General features: G+C 42.1%; 1 protein-coding gene across 1 annotated transcript in view; it reads left to right on the forward strand.

Annotated features, from left to right (window-relative positions):
- The window catches only part of NYAP2 (neuronal tyrosine-phosphorylated phosphoinositide-3-kinase adaptor 2), a 266,012-nt gene that overhangs the window by 98,260 nt on the left and 154,546 nt on the right, over nucleotides 1-13,206 (forward strand). Inside the window, exon 3 of the mRNA XM_043578003.1 lies at nucleotides 11,153-11,454. Coding sequence (XP_043433938.1) covers nucleotides 11,153-11,454 — 302 coding nt within the window. The remainder of the gene's footprint in view (nucleotides 1-11,152; nucleotides 11,455-13,206) is intronic.

Raw genomic sequence — 13,206 nt, forward strand, 5'->3', positions numbered from 1 at the left:
ACAGAGCAGCATGACTGCTGCCTGGGGTCATGATGTAACCTGTCTGTCTTCTCAAGACTCATTGCCACACTTGACATGTGGTTGGTCTTGAACTTTACCTTTGAGTCAACAATCTGGAACAAAGTGAAGGTGGGAACATGTTATATCAAGATAATCTTAAAATCAAGGAGGGACAATGTTGCAGTTGAGACTTAGCATAAGATCTGAATATTTGAAAGACCTTGAGTGTTATATGAAATCGCGCATTTTTAGTCCGAAGAAATGGAAAAGCCATCAGGGAGTTTTAATTTAGGGAGTGACATGAACAAATCTGCATTTACAAGGATAATCTGGCAGCAATGTGGAAAAAAAAAAGATCAGCTAAGAAGCCATTGCATTAATTGAGCCCAGAAATGATGAGCATCTAAACCAAAGCAGGACAGTGGAGACGGAGAAGAGGGGATTAAGTTGATCCTTGAATTCAAATTATTAACTCTTCTAACAAGGACAGGAATTAATAATGTTTGAGGACTCACAGATTTTTCCTTCCTCCTTTATCATAAATTAAGAAAATGGAGACTATATGGGAAATAGTGCAGACTGCCATTGAAAAATATCATCCTGGGCGCCTGGATGGCTCACTAGGTTGAGCACCCGACTTTGGCTCAGGTCACCATCTCACGGTTTGTGAGTTCGAGCCCCGCATCGGGCTCTGTGCTCTCAGTTCCGAGCCTGGAGCCTGCTTTGGATTCTTTGTCTCCCCCTCTCTCTTCTCCTCCTTCACTCACGCTCTGTCTCTCTCTGTCTTTCAAAAAATGAATAAACGTTAAAAAAAAGAAAAAAAGAAAAAGAAAAGAAAAACATTATCATCCATCCGGGTGGTTAAGAAACCCAGGAGTTACTCTTGAACTTTTCCAATCATATATTTCTGCATTCATTCATTTAATAAATGTTTATTGGGTGACCTCTTTGAGGCAGGCGTCATTCTAGCCTTTGGGAATACAAAACAAACAGGTTCGATCAAGTTCTGCCCAAATACCTCTATAATTTTTTGGTTTCTCTAGATCCTCACGGTCAACACACAAATTCTCTTCTCCCCACTTCTCTCCCTTTTCTGATTAAGTTTTACTCGTGCTCTGTATCAGCTGAAAAGCCACTTCCTCCATGGGACTTCCCAGCCCCTCGGTTGTGGTCAGGACCTCACGACTCTTTCTTCCATTCCACCTGCTCTGTACTTCCTCTAAGGGCACATCCAACCACATGGTGCTGAACTCATGCTGGTTCAATAGCCTGTGGTTCCCTGAGAATACTGACCCCTGGGCTTTGGTCACGGCCAGAAAGTAAGTCCTCGGATACTTTTTGAACAAATAGTGAGTAAATGAATTAAATGCCTCAACGTAGAGTTGTTTCATCCTCTGTAAAAATTATACCTTCGAGAAAGCCAAACCCATATTATACTTTAAACTGGCCTGAAGTTAGCCCTGTCTGCTAAGGAGGTTCAAGGCCATTAAATGTTAACATTCTGTATTTCTAGTTTCCACTTCTAGGTTGGAAAAAATGAGCCACATATGGTTAGCTAAACTCATTTGTAAAAAGTTGGCATGTTCTCAAACCGCATTCAAAGCTTATGTCAGTTTTGAAGACACAAATAAAATATATTTTCTAGAACCTCCCCGTCTTTGGTTGAATTTTTGGAAAAGATCTCCCACGATGTGAAGTTCTGTAAACTATGTTCTAAGTTGAATCTGAATATCATGATTTGATTTGAATTTTCCCTATACCCTCTTTTCTTCAAGCCATGACACTTTAAGAAGCAGAGAAATCTTATTTATGTACAGACATAGGAAATATTTTAATTTTAAATTCCATAGTGCCATAGATAATAACATATGTTAATCTTAAAAGCAGTTGTCATGTCTTAGTAAAAATAAGTCTCTGAAAGATGTTCTGTAGAATGTTCTATGCCTAGTCTTTAATAAGAATATAACTTTGATAAAGGTTAACAATCTCTATTCCCTGCTCACACTTCCTTTACTTTTATTATTTTTAATTATTAATTATTAATTTATTATTATATCTTGGATTTTATTGTTATGAATAAGCATCAAGTGAATCATAGCATGATCAACCTCAAACTATTGACAATAAGTACTTTGTGATTAAAAATGTTACATTTGTGGGGCACCTGGGTGGCTCAGTTGGTTGAGCATCCGACTTTGGCTCAGGTCATGATCTCAGGGTTCATGATTTCAAGTTCCATGTTGGGTTTTGTGCTGACCGCTCAGAGCCTGTAGCTTGCTTCAGATTCTGTGTCTGCCTCTCTGCCCTTCTGCTACTTGTGCTCTCTCTCTCTCTCTCTCTCAAATTAAAAAGATTTTATAAAAAGTTACATTTTTTTCAAGCATAACTCCCTAGCCATGATTGCCCTGAACCCTAACTTTCATAAAAATTTTAAATATTATGAAGTTTGACATAATAACCGTAAATGTATTCAGTAGATTTGCCAAACTCTATATTGTACTCAACCAATAATTATGACAGAAAAAAAATGAATTATTTTTGCTCTTTTTTCTTTACTTTGGAGCAATTTTTTTTTTCTGGCTTTGGAGGTATGTCGTATGTCAATCACTGTCAAAGTCCACTTATGGAAATAAGCAAATTGTATTGATATTCCTTTATGGTGCTGTGGGCTGGAAACTGATCATTAAGATGTTTATTTTATAGTTGGGTACCGAGAGACAAAAAGTGATACGGAGTTGCCTGGTAAATTAATGTTTGTCCAACTTCCATTTGTACTGGCCACATTGCTAGGTGATTTTGGAATTTTTAATCTTCTTTTAATTTCTTACAATAACCCTGGAAATTACTTCCATCATTATGAAGATAAAGGTAATTGAGGCTCAGAAAACACGTGCCTCCTACCTAAAATGAGAAAGTTAGTCACTGGTTGATTAGATATGTCATACTCTTTCTGAAGTATCAAATTTGGGGCAGTGCTGAAATATTCTAGCAAGGAGAAATAACAGATTAGATGCTTAAGAATATCAACTTTAAGTATAACATCTGGAGCTAATGGAAATTGCGTGTTATCTCTTTGGGGCAGTTTTTTTTTTCTTTTCTTTTCTGTTTTATTCTGTTTTGTTTTGCTTTTCTGTAACCATTCACCACAGCAGTTGACAAAACAAGTGTGTAAAGATTCCATTTTTAACACTTGGCCTTAAGATCCAAGAAGTGTCAATAAATAGCCAGACACAAGAAGTTAATGTCTGAAAAAAAAAATCTAAGAGAGTTAAGATATTAGGGGCACAAAAGTAGAAATTAGGTACCACTGAGGACATGAAGTGCTGAGAATAAATGTTAGAGCTTAAGGCAAGAAATGCATAGCTTACAGCTTCGAATGAGCAACTGAGACTCAGAGAAGACATTAAGGGCGATGGTGAGTGAACAATTTGAAAGAAAATATGAACACAGTTTAATTTTACTGGAGCCAAGTTTCCGCATCAAAGTATACTGCGTGATTGAAAAAAATATATATACATATGGGACAAACATACAAGATAGTTTATTACTCCCACTTGTAGTGTTAAGTAGGAAGAATATTTACAAGCAAGAAATAAGTACAATACATTCATTTCCTGCTCCCAATGGCATCGACTGCATTTTCTGACATAAGTTAGTCAGTAGCATTTATTTAGTAACTGGTTCACTTTGGAATTTTTCCAAAGCATGTGTCAGCAAATCCAACTATTATTGCCTTTGACACAATGGAATTTAGTGGACCGTATAACTGAAAGGTTTTAGGGTTGACCTAGCTGCAGGCATAACCCGACCCAGGTCTTCTACAATGCCACGGACCTGGTCCAACTAATCTCCCTTCATGGTGGCAAGAGGGATGAGGGGCATCTGAGCTTGCACACAGAGCCCAGGATTTCCTCTGGTTGGACCTACCTGAGGCATTTGTCAGTCCCTACAACAATCTTCATGGCCACAGGGATCTGGTGGTGGATTGGCTCGGTCTGAGTAAAGAGGACTGGTCCCCACCCAGGAATTTCCATCGTCAGGAGTAGGGACAATGGTTCCCTGGGAAGCACAGATGACAAAACTCTACCAAGCTCCCTAACTAAGCCCTCGATCTGACTATCCTCACAGAGGACTTACTTCCTTGGTTCATTGTTCCTTCATAAAACACGTGTTTGAGCACTTACGATGTGCTAGTGACTACAGCAAGGAGCAAGAAGACAGGATACCTGCCCTCACAAAGCTCAGGGTGAGTGAATGCGAACAGTCCCTTGTAGTCCTAAAGGCCCAAGGGGGTTGAGATGAGTTCCATCTGCCAAAAATGGAGGCAAATATAATTAGTGATGCCTTTCAAAGTCTGACATTTGGTTGAGGCATATTACCTGTCAAAATAGAAAAAGGTGTAACACACTAACCTCTTGGTCTATTTTATGGCCAACTTTTCTTGCACATAGATTAGCTGGAAATGATACTCAGAAGAGGCCAATGTCGAAGGGGAAAAGGATCAAGTTCTGAGGCAGGAGTCCCTTTGGTAGGGCGAGCAGCACAGGGTTATTGGCATTTAGCCTTGTGTACCTGAAGAGAAGGCAAAAGGGAAACGACATCAAATGCAAACTTTTAAAGTCATAATATTAATGAATGAAGTCCAAATATTAATTTTCTTCTACAATGCCTGACATGAAAGATTTGAGTAATTAGCTGATGATGGCAGTCAACTTGCCCACTGGCAAATTTTATTATCTCCTTTGCAGCAGTGGCCTCCATTCTCCTTTCAGTTTCCCCCCATTTACTTCATGGCTGAATGTGCCCCTTTTCTGGTACCAGATAAATACATCTTGAAGAATCAACATAAAAAATTCCAGGTGGTTCAGAAGTTTGTGAAGGTAGAGAAATACTAGATGATGCATCTGTGTCAAACATGAATTTTTGAGCTCAACTCCACAGAATGGTTCCAGGAAAAAAAAAAATCCAAGCAGCAAACTCTTGGGTGATCCTTCAGTTTGCTTGAAAGAGGACATAGACGGATGGATGGATGGAATGCGATACTGTTTTTTTTTCCATTGGTTCTCAAGGAAGGCTCTGCTATGAAATATTGGCATGTTGGCTTCAACATCACACAGAGAAGCAAATACCTCTGTCACTTTGAGAGCTGACATCTCACCTTGCTAGCTCACCCTTTTCTAGGGTTGTGTTTTCATCTCTGAAAGGTGACAGTTCTCAGAAGGAGACACAAAACATTAATGCTGATGGATTTTCAAGAAGACAGCAAGACAAGTAACAATCTCTGTTGAATAGCATTGTCAAAGCAGTTTTGAAGCTCTTGTTTTGTACCTTTGTTTGTCCTTCACAATCAACAGGTGCTTTGAAAAACAGAAGCAACTGTTGAAGGAAGTTAAGAGAACATGAAGACTATATTTGTCTAGATTATCCTGATACCTTGAGTTGAATGCAAGATTTTGCTTCGACTTTGCGTGCAGTTTCTTGAAGCTACATGGTGTCTTGTAGTATTCTTTAAAAACAGTCTTACCAGGTGCATGATGATTCTATAAACAAAATTCAGGAGGACAGGATTTAAAAGTAAGACTTCTAAAGCCAAAATAATTAAGTGCATATTTTAAGTCAGACTCTGGCCTAAGAGCTTCATGTACAGTATCTCAGGTAAACTTGGTAACAATCCGTGAGGACAGGATTATTATTTAACAGATAGGGAAACGGGGTTAGGGATCAATAGCTACTATTGTTTGGTTTGTAAATGATGGCACTGGGGAGGGAGCCCACAACTCAGTGACTCCAGAGCACACATGTCTAGGCCTATGCATTAGCCAATAACTTGGTTGGGGGGAAAGTTTGTAAATATTTTATCAATTACTTCTGGGAAAATGACCTCCCTTGATTCAAGCAATACTTTTGCTTTGCTTTGTTTTCTATTGGAAAAAAAGTAATCTACAACTAGATCTTGCAGCATTGTCTTCACTGTGTAAGAAAAAGCATACTTGTTTAAATTCAGGATTATGAAACTTATTTTTATTTTTGTAACATGAGATGTGTCAGGCTTCATCTATCTTGAGTGTTACAGTCTTATTGCAAAAAGACTCTGCTTTCTTTAGCTCACATTACTTTCACTTCCAGCCAAGTATTCCTACAGTGGAGATGGTCCTACCTCCCCAACCACCATTTAAATGAAGCAAGAGATTGCCCTATTTTCACAAGCGTTTATTATTTCTGGGGTCTCACATTCATTTTTAGGCTTTCCCTTCCCTCTTCTTTGGTTTCTGAATTTCATTGGTTGCATGAGTATTCCCACGTAAGTCAGTTAATGCCCTCTCCAAAGCAGGCACCAAGCTAGATGGGGCTAGAAGTGTGAGAGATGTATTGAGAAAGATGCCTGGGATGATGGGAAGGGAGCAGGAATAGGCAGGGCTGGCCTCTGGGTCACAATGCAGTATGACATCTGCTAAAGGAGGAGGAGTGGGAGGGGAAAACCTCCCACCACAGTGTAGCTATGGGAAATTCTAAGCCAGCCAATAGGGGAGCTCAGATCCCAAGACCACCCAGAGAGGACTCCCACATGGGGTAGAAACAGCCAGGCCCCAGATCACATCATGCTCAGCTCTTGGGCAGGAGCTTTCCAGGGACAGAGTGACCTTGACTAAAATACTGCCCCAGATTTGATGACCTTGTACAAAGCTGGTGGCCAACAGCTGCTGTCCTTGGAGAAGTTTCTCTAGAGGAAGATCTAAGCCACATTCACCCTTTGCCCTCAGCAAAAGTTCTCCTACAGGTTTGGAAAACAGCTGTTTCATGGCTTCCTTAGGACTTCTTAGGACTTCTTCCTTAGGACTCTTCCTTCTCCTGAGGGGTAACTTACAAAGGAACAGTTAGAGCAATAAACTATAGCCCTCACCATTGCAGTTCATACGGGGGCTGCAAGTGATACTCATTTTCTTTTCCCTCCACCATTTATTCTGAATTCACCTCATTGTCACCCTCACCTAACACCTCTCCTGGGCTCAGTGGCTTACTTGGTGAGCCTAGTCCTTCCCATGAGACATCTGAACCCCTGGTAACCAAACCCTTCTTGGGCCAGGGTTGCTGCATGGGACTGCATTTCAAAATCATGATTGGGCAAGGGAATACCAAAAGGGGTTCCACACATTTTTCGTTCTGTCCCATAATGTGGCAGCAGCCCTGCCACCTCCTGCCGATCCAGGTGTAAGACCTGTTCCACAATGGAGATGTGTCTTCTGGCCTACTGGCTACTACAAAGGGAGTTCAAATTACCCAGGAAGCAGTTATGGCTTGTTGCTCAATGGAACCCTTCCTGTGTCTTCTAGAAAGAGTGTGCCTCCTTTGGAGAACAGAATCTCTAACCCTGTAGAGCCCAGAATCACAGGAACAGAAAATACAAATTCCCCATAATAACCACTGGGCCATTGGTTGTTGGATGACTTCATTTCTCATGGCAAGTTCTCTCTTTAAGGGAGATCTCAGTGGCCTATACTACAGCTGCTGCCTTCAGACGATTATGTATCCCCACATATTGTTATGTAACTTGCAGTGTTTTCCTATTGAAGGAGAATCTATCCCCACCCCTTTGACATCAAGCTTGGTCATGAGACTGGTTTTAGCCAATGGAATGTGAATGAAAAATTTTATGTCATGTCTGAGCAGAAGCTTTAAGAGACACTACGTGGTTCAGTGAGTCCTTTTCTCTCTGCCACAAGAACATATCCCAGTAGGGGCTAGATCTTAGAATGGAGAAGATCCATAGAGAAGAGTTCTACACAGCTCATACACAACCAACCCAATTAATGCATGCAAGAAACTAACATTTTTTGTTGTAAACCACTAAGAATCAGAGGTTATTTGTTACTGCAGGATAACCTAACAAGATATGAGTAATAAATTGTACATTTTTTTTATCTGTGATACTATGCTGGTCTCTGGCAAGTTTCCTTTGTCCCACTTTCTGATTTTTGTGTCTCTCTGGCTGTTTCTAACTAACAGATGTCTGCTCATTAACGCCTCTAACTGTTGTTCTTCATGTTTCTGAGAGGTCTGGATTGGCTACATCAGAAGCATCTGGATATAGTCTTTAAAAGCACACGACTCATTGGCTGCACGTACAGAGGTTGTGACTCAAAAGATGTGATTCAGTAGTTGTCTTTATTTAGTATGGGTTCTAGAATCTGCATATTTTTAAACGTCCACATGTTTCAATAAATTCAGGAATTAGTTGTATGCTATGGTCCAAACTTTTCAATTTGCTGTAAGCTAATCATCTTTATTGGTCTCTTGAACTTAGATATACAATAACCTTTATTTCTTACCCTTAACCTTGCGTTGGACAATGGCCTTTGTATCCAGATTATTTTAGTGGCATTCCTTTATCCTTCATTCACAGCCTGGTCAAATTAAACCAGCAACTCAGACCTACTATTGTTTGAAGTATGCATTGAATTTCTCTTTGAAAGAAGTGTGTGTGTGTGTGTGTGTGTGTGTGTCCATACATGGACATATATGAACAGAAGCATTCAGAGTTAAAGGAAATTGTTTTCTGCTGAAAAAAAATGTAATTTTGAAATGAAACAGTAGAGCTAATTATCTGTCTGGAAAAAGGCGCAGGCTCGATTTAGGTCAAAAGTAACAGAGAAATTGCTGATACAATTATTCCTAGTAACTCTCTCATAAATGCCTACTTGCATTAACACATGCATAAATCCCCTCACGTGACTATGTTACTTGGAATGAGATGACTGTCTAAATAAATCCTTAAAGCACTCTTTGTTCAGTGATATGACAACAGAAATAAGGAAAATGATTGAAGGCAAAGTTACATGAAATCAAACACCTGTGACAAAAATGAGGGCCACCGTCATCACAAATCAAAGATATACCTTCCTATTCCATCACACCCATCCCCCCACCTCCTCCACTCTTAGTCTGTCTTAAATTCTTAATGATTTTTCATAAACCATGCCATTTGAGTAAGCTTCGTTTATTTATTTATTTTTTTGATTGATGTGCTTGAAGAAAGCACAGAAAGTAAAATGCTTAGAAACACTGCACAGGCTTAGGATGCTTACTACTGTGATGTGAAAAGCTCCACCCAGGCAAGCCTTTGCTTTCATTCATGTTTCTGGATATCTCTGCTCTGGTTAGTGCCCTGAGTTTCCAGGTATCTTTATTTTGTTTCGCAAAGATGGGATATGCAGTGTCTGAATGTCAACTCAAAATATTCAGAAAAAAAGTAATAAATGTAAAAAAAATACTTTTGACTGAGGGACAAGTTGTCGATGGAATTAATGCCAGAATCAGAGTCTCATGTTCTTGTTGAATGCTTTCTGGCTCTATCCACTGTGGTCACATAATTGTCCGAAGTCCTCAACTGAAGAGGGAAAGAAAAAAAAAACATTCCTTATTGTTCCTGCTGGAATGTCAAATTTGTGACAAACGTTACAATGCTATAAAAGGTATGGCACAGAGAATTACGAAACCTTACCTTGAATTTCATTGTTATAAAGGCAAGCCAGCCAAAATTAAGGTTAAAAATTTAAATAAACATGTCTGGAAAGGTAGACTAAACAGTCTCCGAAAATTCATATACTGAAAGATACATTTTTATCATTCATATCAAAGAAAACCAGTGGGATATTTCTAACAATGTTTCTTCTATTGATGAATGAACATAAATGGGGAAAACTCTAGAAAAATCTCTTTTAAAAATTCTCATTGACATGTCCTTTTTCTTCAGAAAAGAGTCACCATTAACAGCATAGAAAAAGGTCCAGAGTCATTTCCTATATGATCCATTGAGTTTCAAAACTGAGATTTCTTCTATTTTAAAACATCTGTTCAAACTTTCCTACATAAAACTTAAGAACCTTACATTTAAGAATTTTACATATTCTGGGGTGCCTGAGTGGCTCAGTTGGTTAAGCCTCTGACTCTTGATTTCGGCTCAGGTCATGATTTCAGCTCAGGTCATGAACTCATGGTTCGTGACATCGAGCCCTGGACCAGGCTCTGTGCTGACAGCAGGGAGTCTGCGTGGGATTCTCTCCCTCCCCTTCCTTCTGCCCCTCCCCTGCTCATGCTCTCTCTCTCAGAAATAAATAAATAAACATGGGGTGCCTGGGTGGCTCAGCCAGTGAAGCGTCTGACTTCGGCTCAGGTCATGATCTCGCAGTTCGTGGGTTCGAGCCCTGTGTCGGGCTCTGTGCTGACAGCTCAGAGCCTGGAGCCTGCTTTGGATGCTGTGTCTCCCTCTTTCTCTGCCCCTCCCCCGCTCATGCTCTGTCTCTCTGTGTCTCTCAATAATAAATAAAGATTTAAAAAATTAAAAAAAAACATTTAAAAACTTTGTCTCTTAGTGAGGTATTTAGAACTATCCCAATATCACATGATATTTTAAGTGCATCTCTTTAATTATCATTACCCTATTTTATTCTGTGAGGCAAGCTTATCAGTAGAACTAAGTTTCTAGTACAACTGAAGGTTTCTGGAGAACGAACAGAGGTTGGCAATTCTTTTCTCCATCCCTGCCTCCCTCCCTCTTTTCCTTCCTTCCTTCCTTCACTGCCTGCTCCCTTCCTGTCTCCGTTTCTCCTTCCTCTCTCTCTCTCTCTCTCTCCATCCCATATTTGGTAATGGTACCCCTTTTGTTGCTGTTTGCTTTGTTTCCCCCACGATGCCAATCAGGTCAAAGTAGAGATGATTTTGGTGAAGCGGAGATCTCGGGTGCTGTCCATCTGACCTCAGTCATGTGTCAAAAGACAGTCTGTGAGTCACTGTCAGGGACTTGTTGTTGGCTTTTTCATCCACCACCAAGATTTCCTTCAAGAAAAGCAATTGCCCCTTAAATGCACTACGGGGCATTTTCTTTTCCTCTAGAATACTATTTTGAGAACATCAGGAGGCCGGGGTGCTAGGATGGCTCGCAATAAGTGTCAGGGTTTCTGGTTATAAACACCTTATACCTGCTTTCCCGTCACACTTCAGGCCAAAGTGTGACGATTGTGCCAATGGACACGTGGCTTCCGCAGTCTAGCGTTTCAATGTGCGCTCGGCCGCTCGATTAGACGCGCGCGCGTCCGTGACCTTGCCCTCCCGGCTCCCTTCACCTTCACGGATTTGGCTCTGCTTTCTTTTACAGCATAGGTGGCGAAGTGGGGCGGGGCCACGAAGGCACTTACGCGGGCAAACATTTCCGCATGGGATTCATGACGATGCCCGCTCCTCAGGACAGACTTCCCCATCCCTGCTCCAGCGGCTTTTCCGTGAGGTCCCAGTCCCTGCACTCGGTCGGGGGCACCGAGGACGACAGCAGCTGTGGCTCCCGCAGGCAGCCGCCCCCCAAGCCCAAGCGGGACCCCAGCACCAAGCTGAGCACGTCGTCCGAGACGGTCAACAGCACGGCGCCCGGCAAGAGCGGCAAGGCCGCCGAGCGGCCCGAAGGTAACACCTGGGCCCACTCCCCTGGGGACAGGCCAGGACGCGTCCGGGCAGCACGCAGACGAGCATGTGCCTGCCCATTCCCCCCCCCATCCCCCCCACCCCGGGTCTCCCAGTCCTGCTCCCGTGTCCCTGAAGTCCCAGAAAGGAGGCATGGAGACCAGGAGGCCACTTAGTAAGGTGTTGACAAGTGACACCCGGCAAGATGTATTTATGTTATCCGAAAGGGAAGGCGATGTGTGTGTGTGTTTTGTCGTCCCCTAAAGCCTCGCATCATTAGGAACTTGTTTTGCCTGGAAGATACCTAAAGTTTGTATGTTCTTGCTTTGATTAGTGTTCCTCGTATAATTACAGAAGTATGATGTGATTATTAGGGGAACATTGTAAGGCAGAAAAATACACAGAGGGCAAATTGTAACCCTTCTTAGAAATAATGATTTTGGAGGCGCTGGGGTGGCTCAGTCTGTTGAGCTTCTGCCTCTTGATTTCGGCTCAGGTCCCGATCCCAGGACACAGCCCGCATGGGGCCTGCTCAAGATTCTCTCTTTTCCTCTGCTTCCCTTCCCCGCTTGAGCGCCCTCTCTCTCACGCTCAAATAACTTAAGACAAGAAGAAGAAGAAATAATGATTTTGTACATTTTGACGTACTGCCTTCCAGTGAATATGAATTTATGCACGACATGTGTTTGTAGGAAACACACACACACACATGCTGTGTATATATTTCAGTGTCTGCTTCGATCTTTACCTCTAAAGTCTACCTGAGCTTCTGTTTTTCCTCGGCTGTGAAATGCACAAATCTCCCTCCGCCTCCTTGCTGGTCTGTGAGTGTGAATTAGGTCAGGTTAACCATAGATCTCACCAGATCTTTAGTAAGTTTCCGCCTTCCTGAGTTTTTCCTGAGAGTCGGCTGGAGGCAGAGCAGTCTCCAGTGCGCGTGGATACAAGCCCATCCAGAGTGTTGTGTGTAGTTCTGGAAAAGGCTTCCAGGTTCCCAGGGCTGCCCATGACCAGCTTGAGAGCATGGCTCTGCCGGGCCCCTTAGTGTTTCTCTCGCCTGGTTTGTTCTTGACATTCTCCACAGCAGGCTTCCCCGGCCCCCAGGGTACCAAGTTCTGCAGTGGTTTGACATGCTGGTGGAAGCCGGGTGACCCTCTCCTCAACTGGGAAGGTATCTTTTGTCACATGGGCTCCCCAGTCCTTCACGAATGTTCCCTCACCTTCTGGTCTACCTCCTTCCACAGACGCTCAAGTTCAGCCCATAAGATGGGGCGTCCGTGAGGCATGTCACACCCCCTCCATCCCTCTCTTCTCCTTTCCCTCCCATTGGTGTCCAAGTGCCAATTTGGCCAAAAACAAAAGCTTCAGTGCATACTGAAGAGTGCAAATCAATGCCCAGAGGTGGAGCTCATCCACGCACTCTACAAGGAAAATCCGCCTTTGGGCTTGGTGTTTCCTACTACACATATGTGCAAAAGCATGACTATGTGCACGTGTCTGAGAGAACCTGGGTGAATGACATGTACGTGAATGCAGATTTACGAAGTTGAAATCATGATGTGTACAGTTTTGTGCTTGATTGTTCGCTTATTCTCCTGTGACTATTTTCCATGGCATTCAGTTTAAGAAACACCATTTCGAAGAAGAGAGGTGTACATCACAGTACTTTATTTAATCATTCCCCTTGAGAAATGCTTAGGCTGGTCCAGCTTGTTTTGCTGTAATGAATGCCACTGACATGTGACTGCACGCGCT

The sequence above is a fragment of the Prionailurus bengalensis genome, chromosome C1, assembly GCF_016509475.1.
Source record: "Prionailurus bengalensis isolate Pbe53 chromosome C1, Fcat_Pben_1.1_paternal_pri, whole genome shotgun sequence".
Classification (NCBI taxonomy): Eukaryota; Metazoa; Chordata; class Mammalia; order Carnivora; family Felidae; genus Prionailurus; species Prionailurus bengalensis.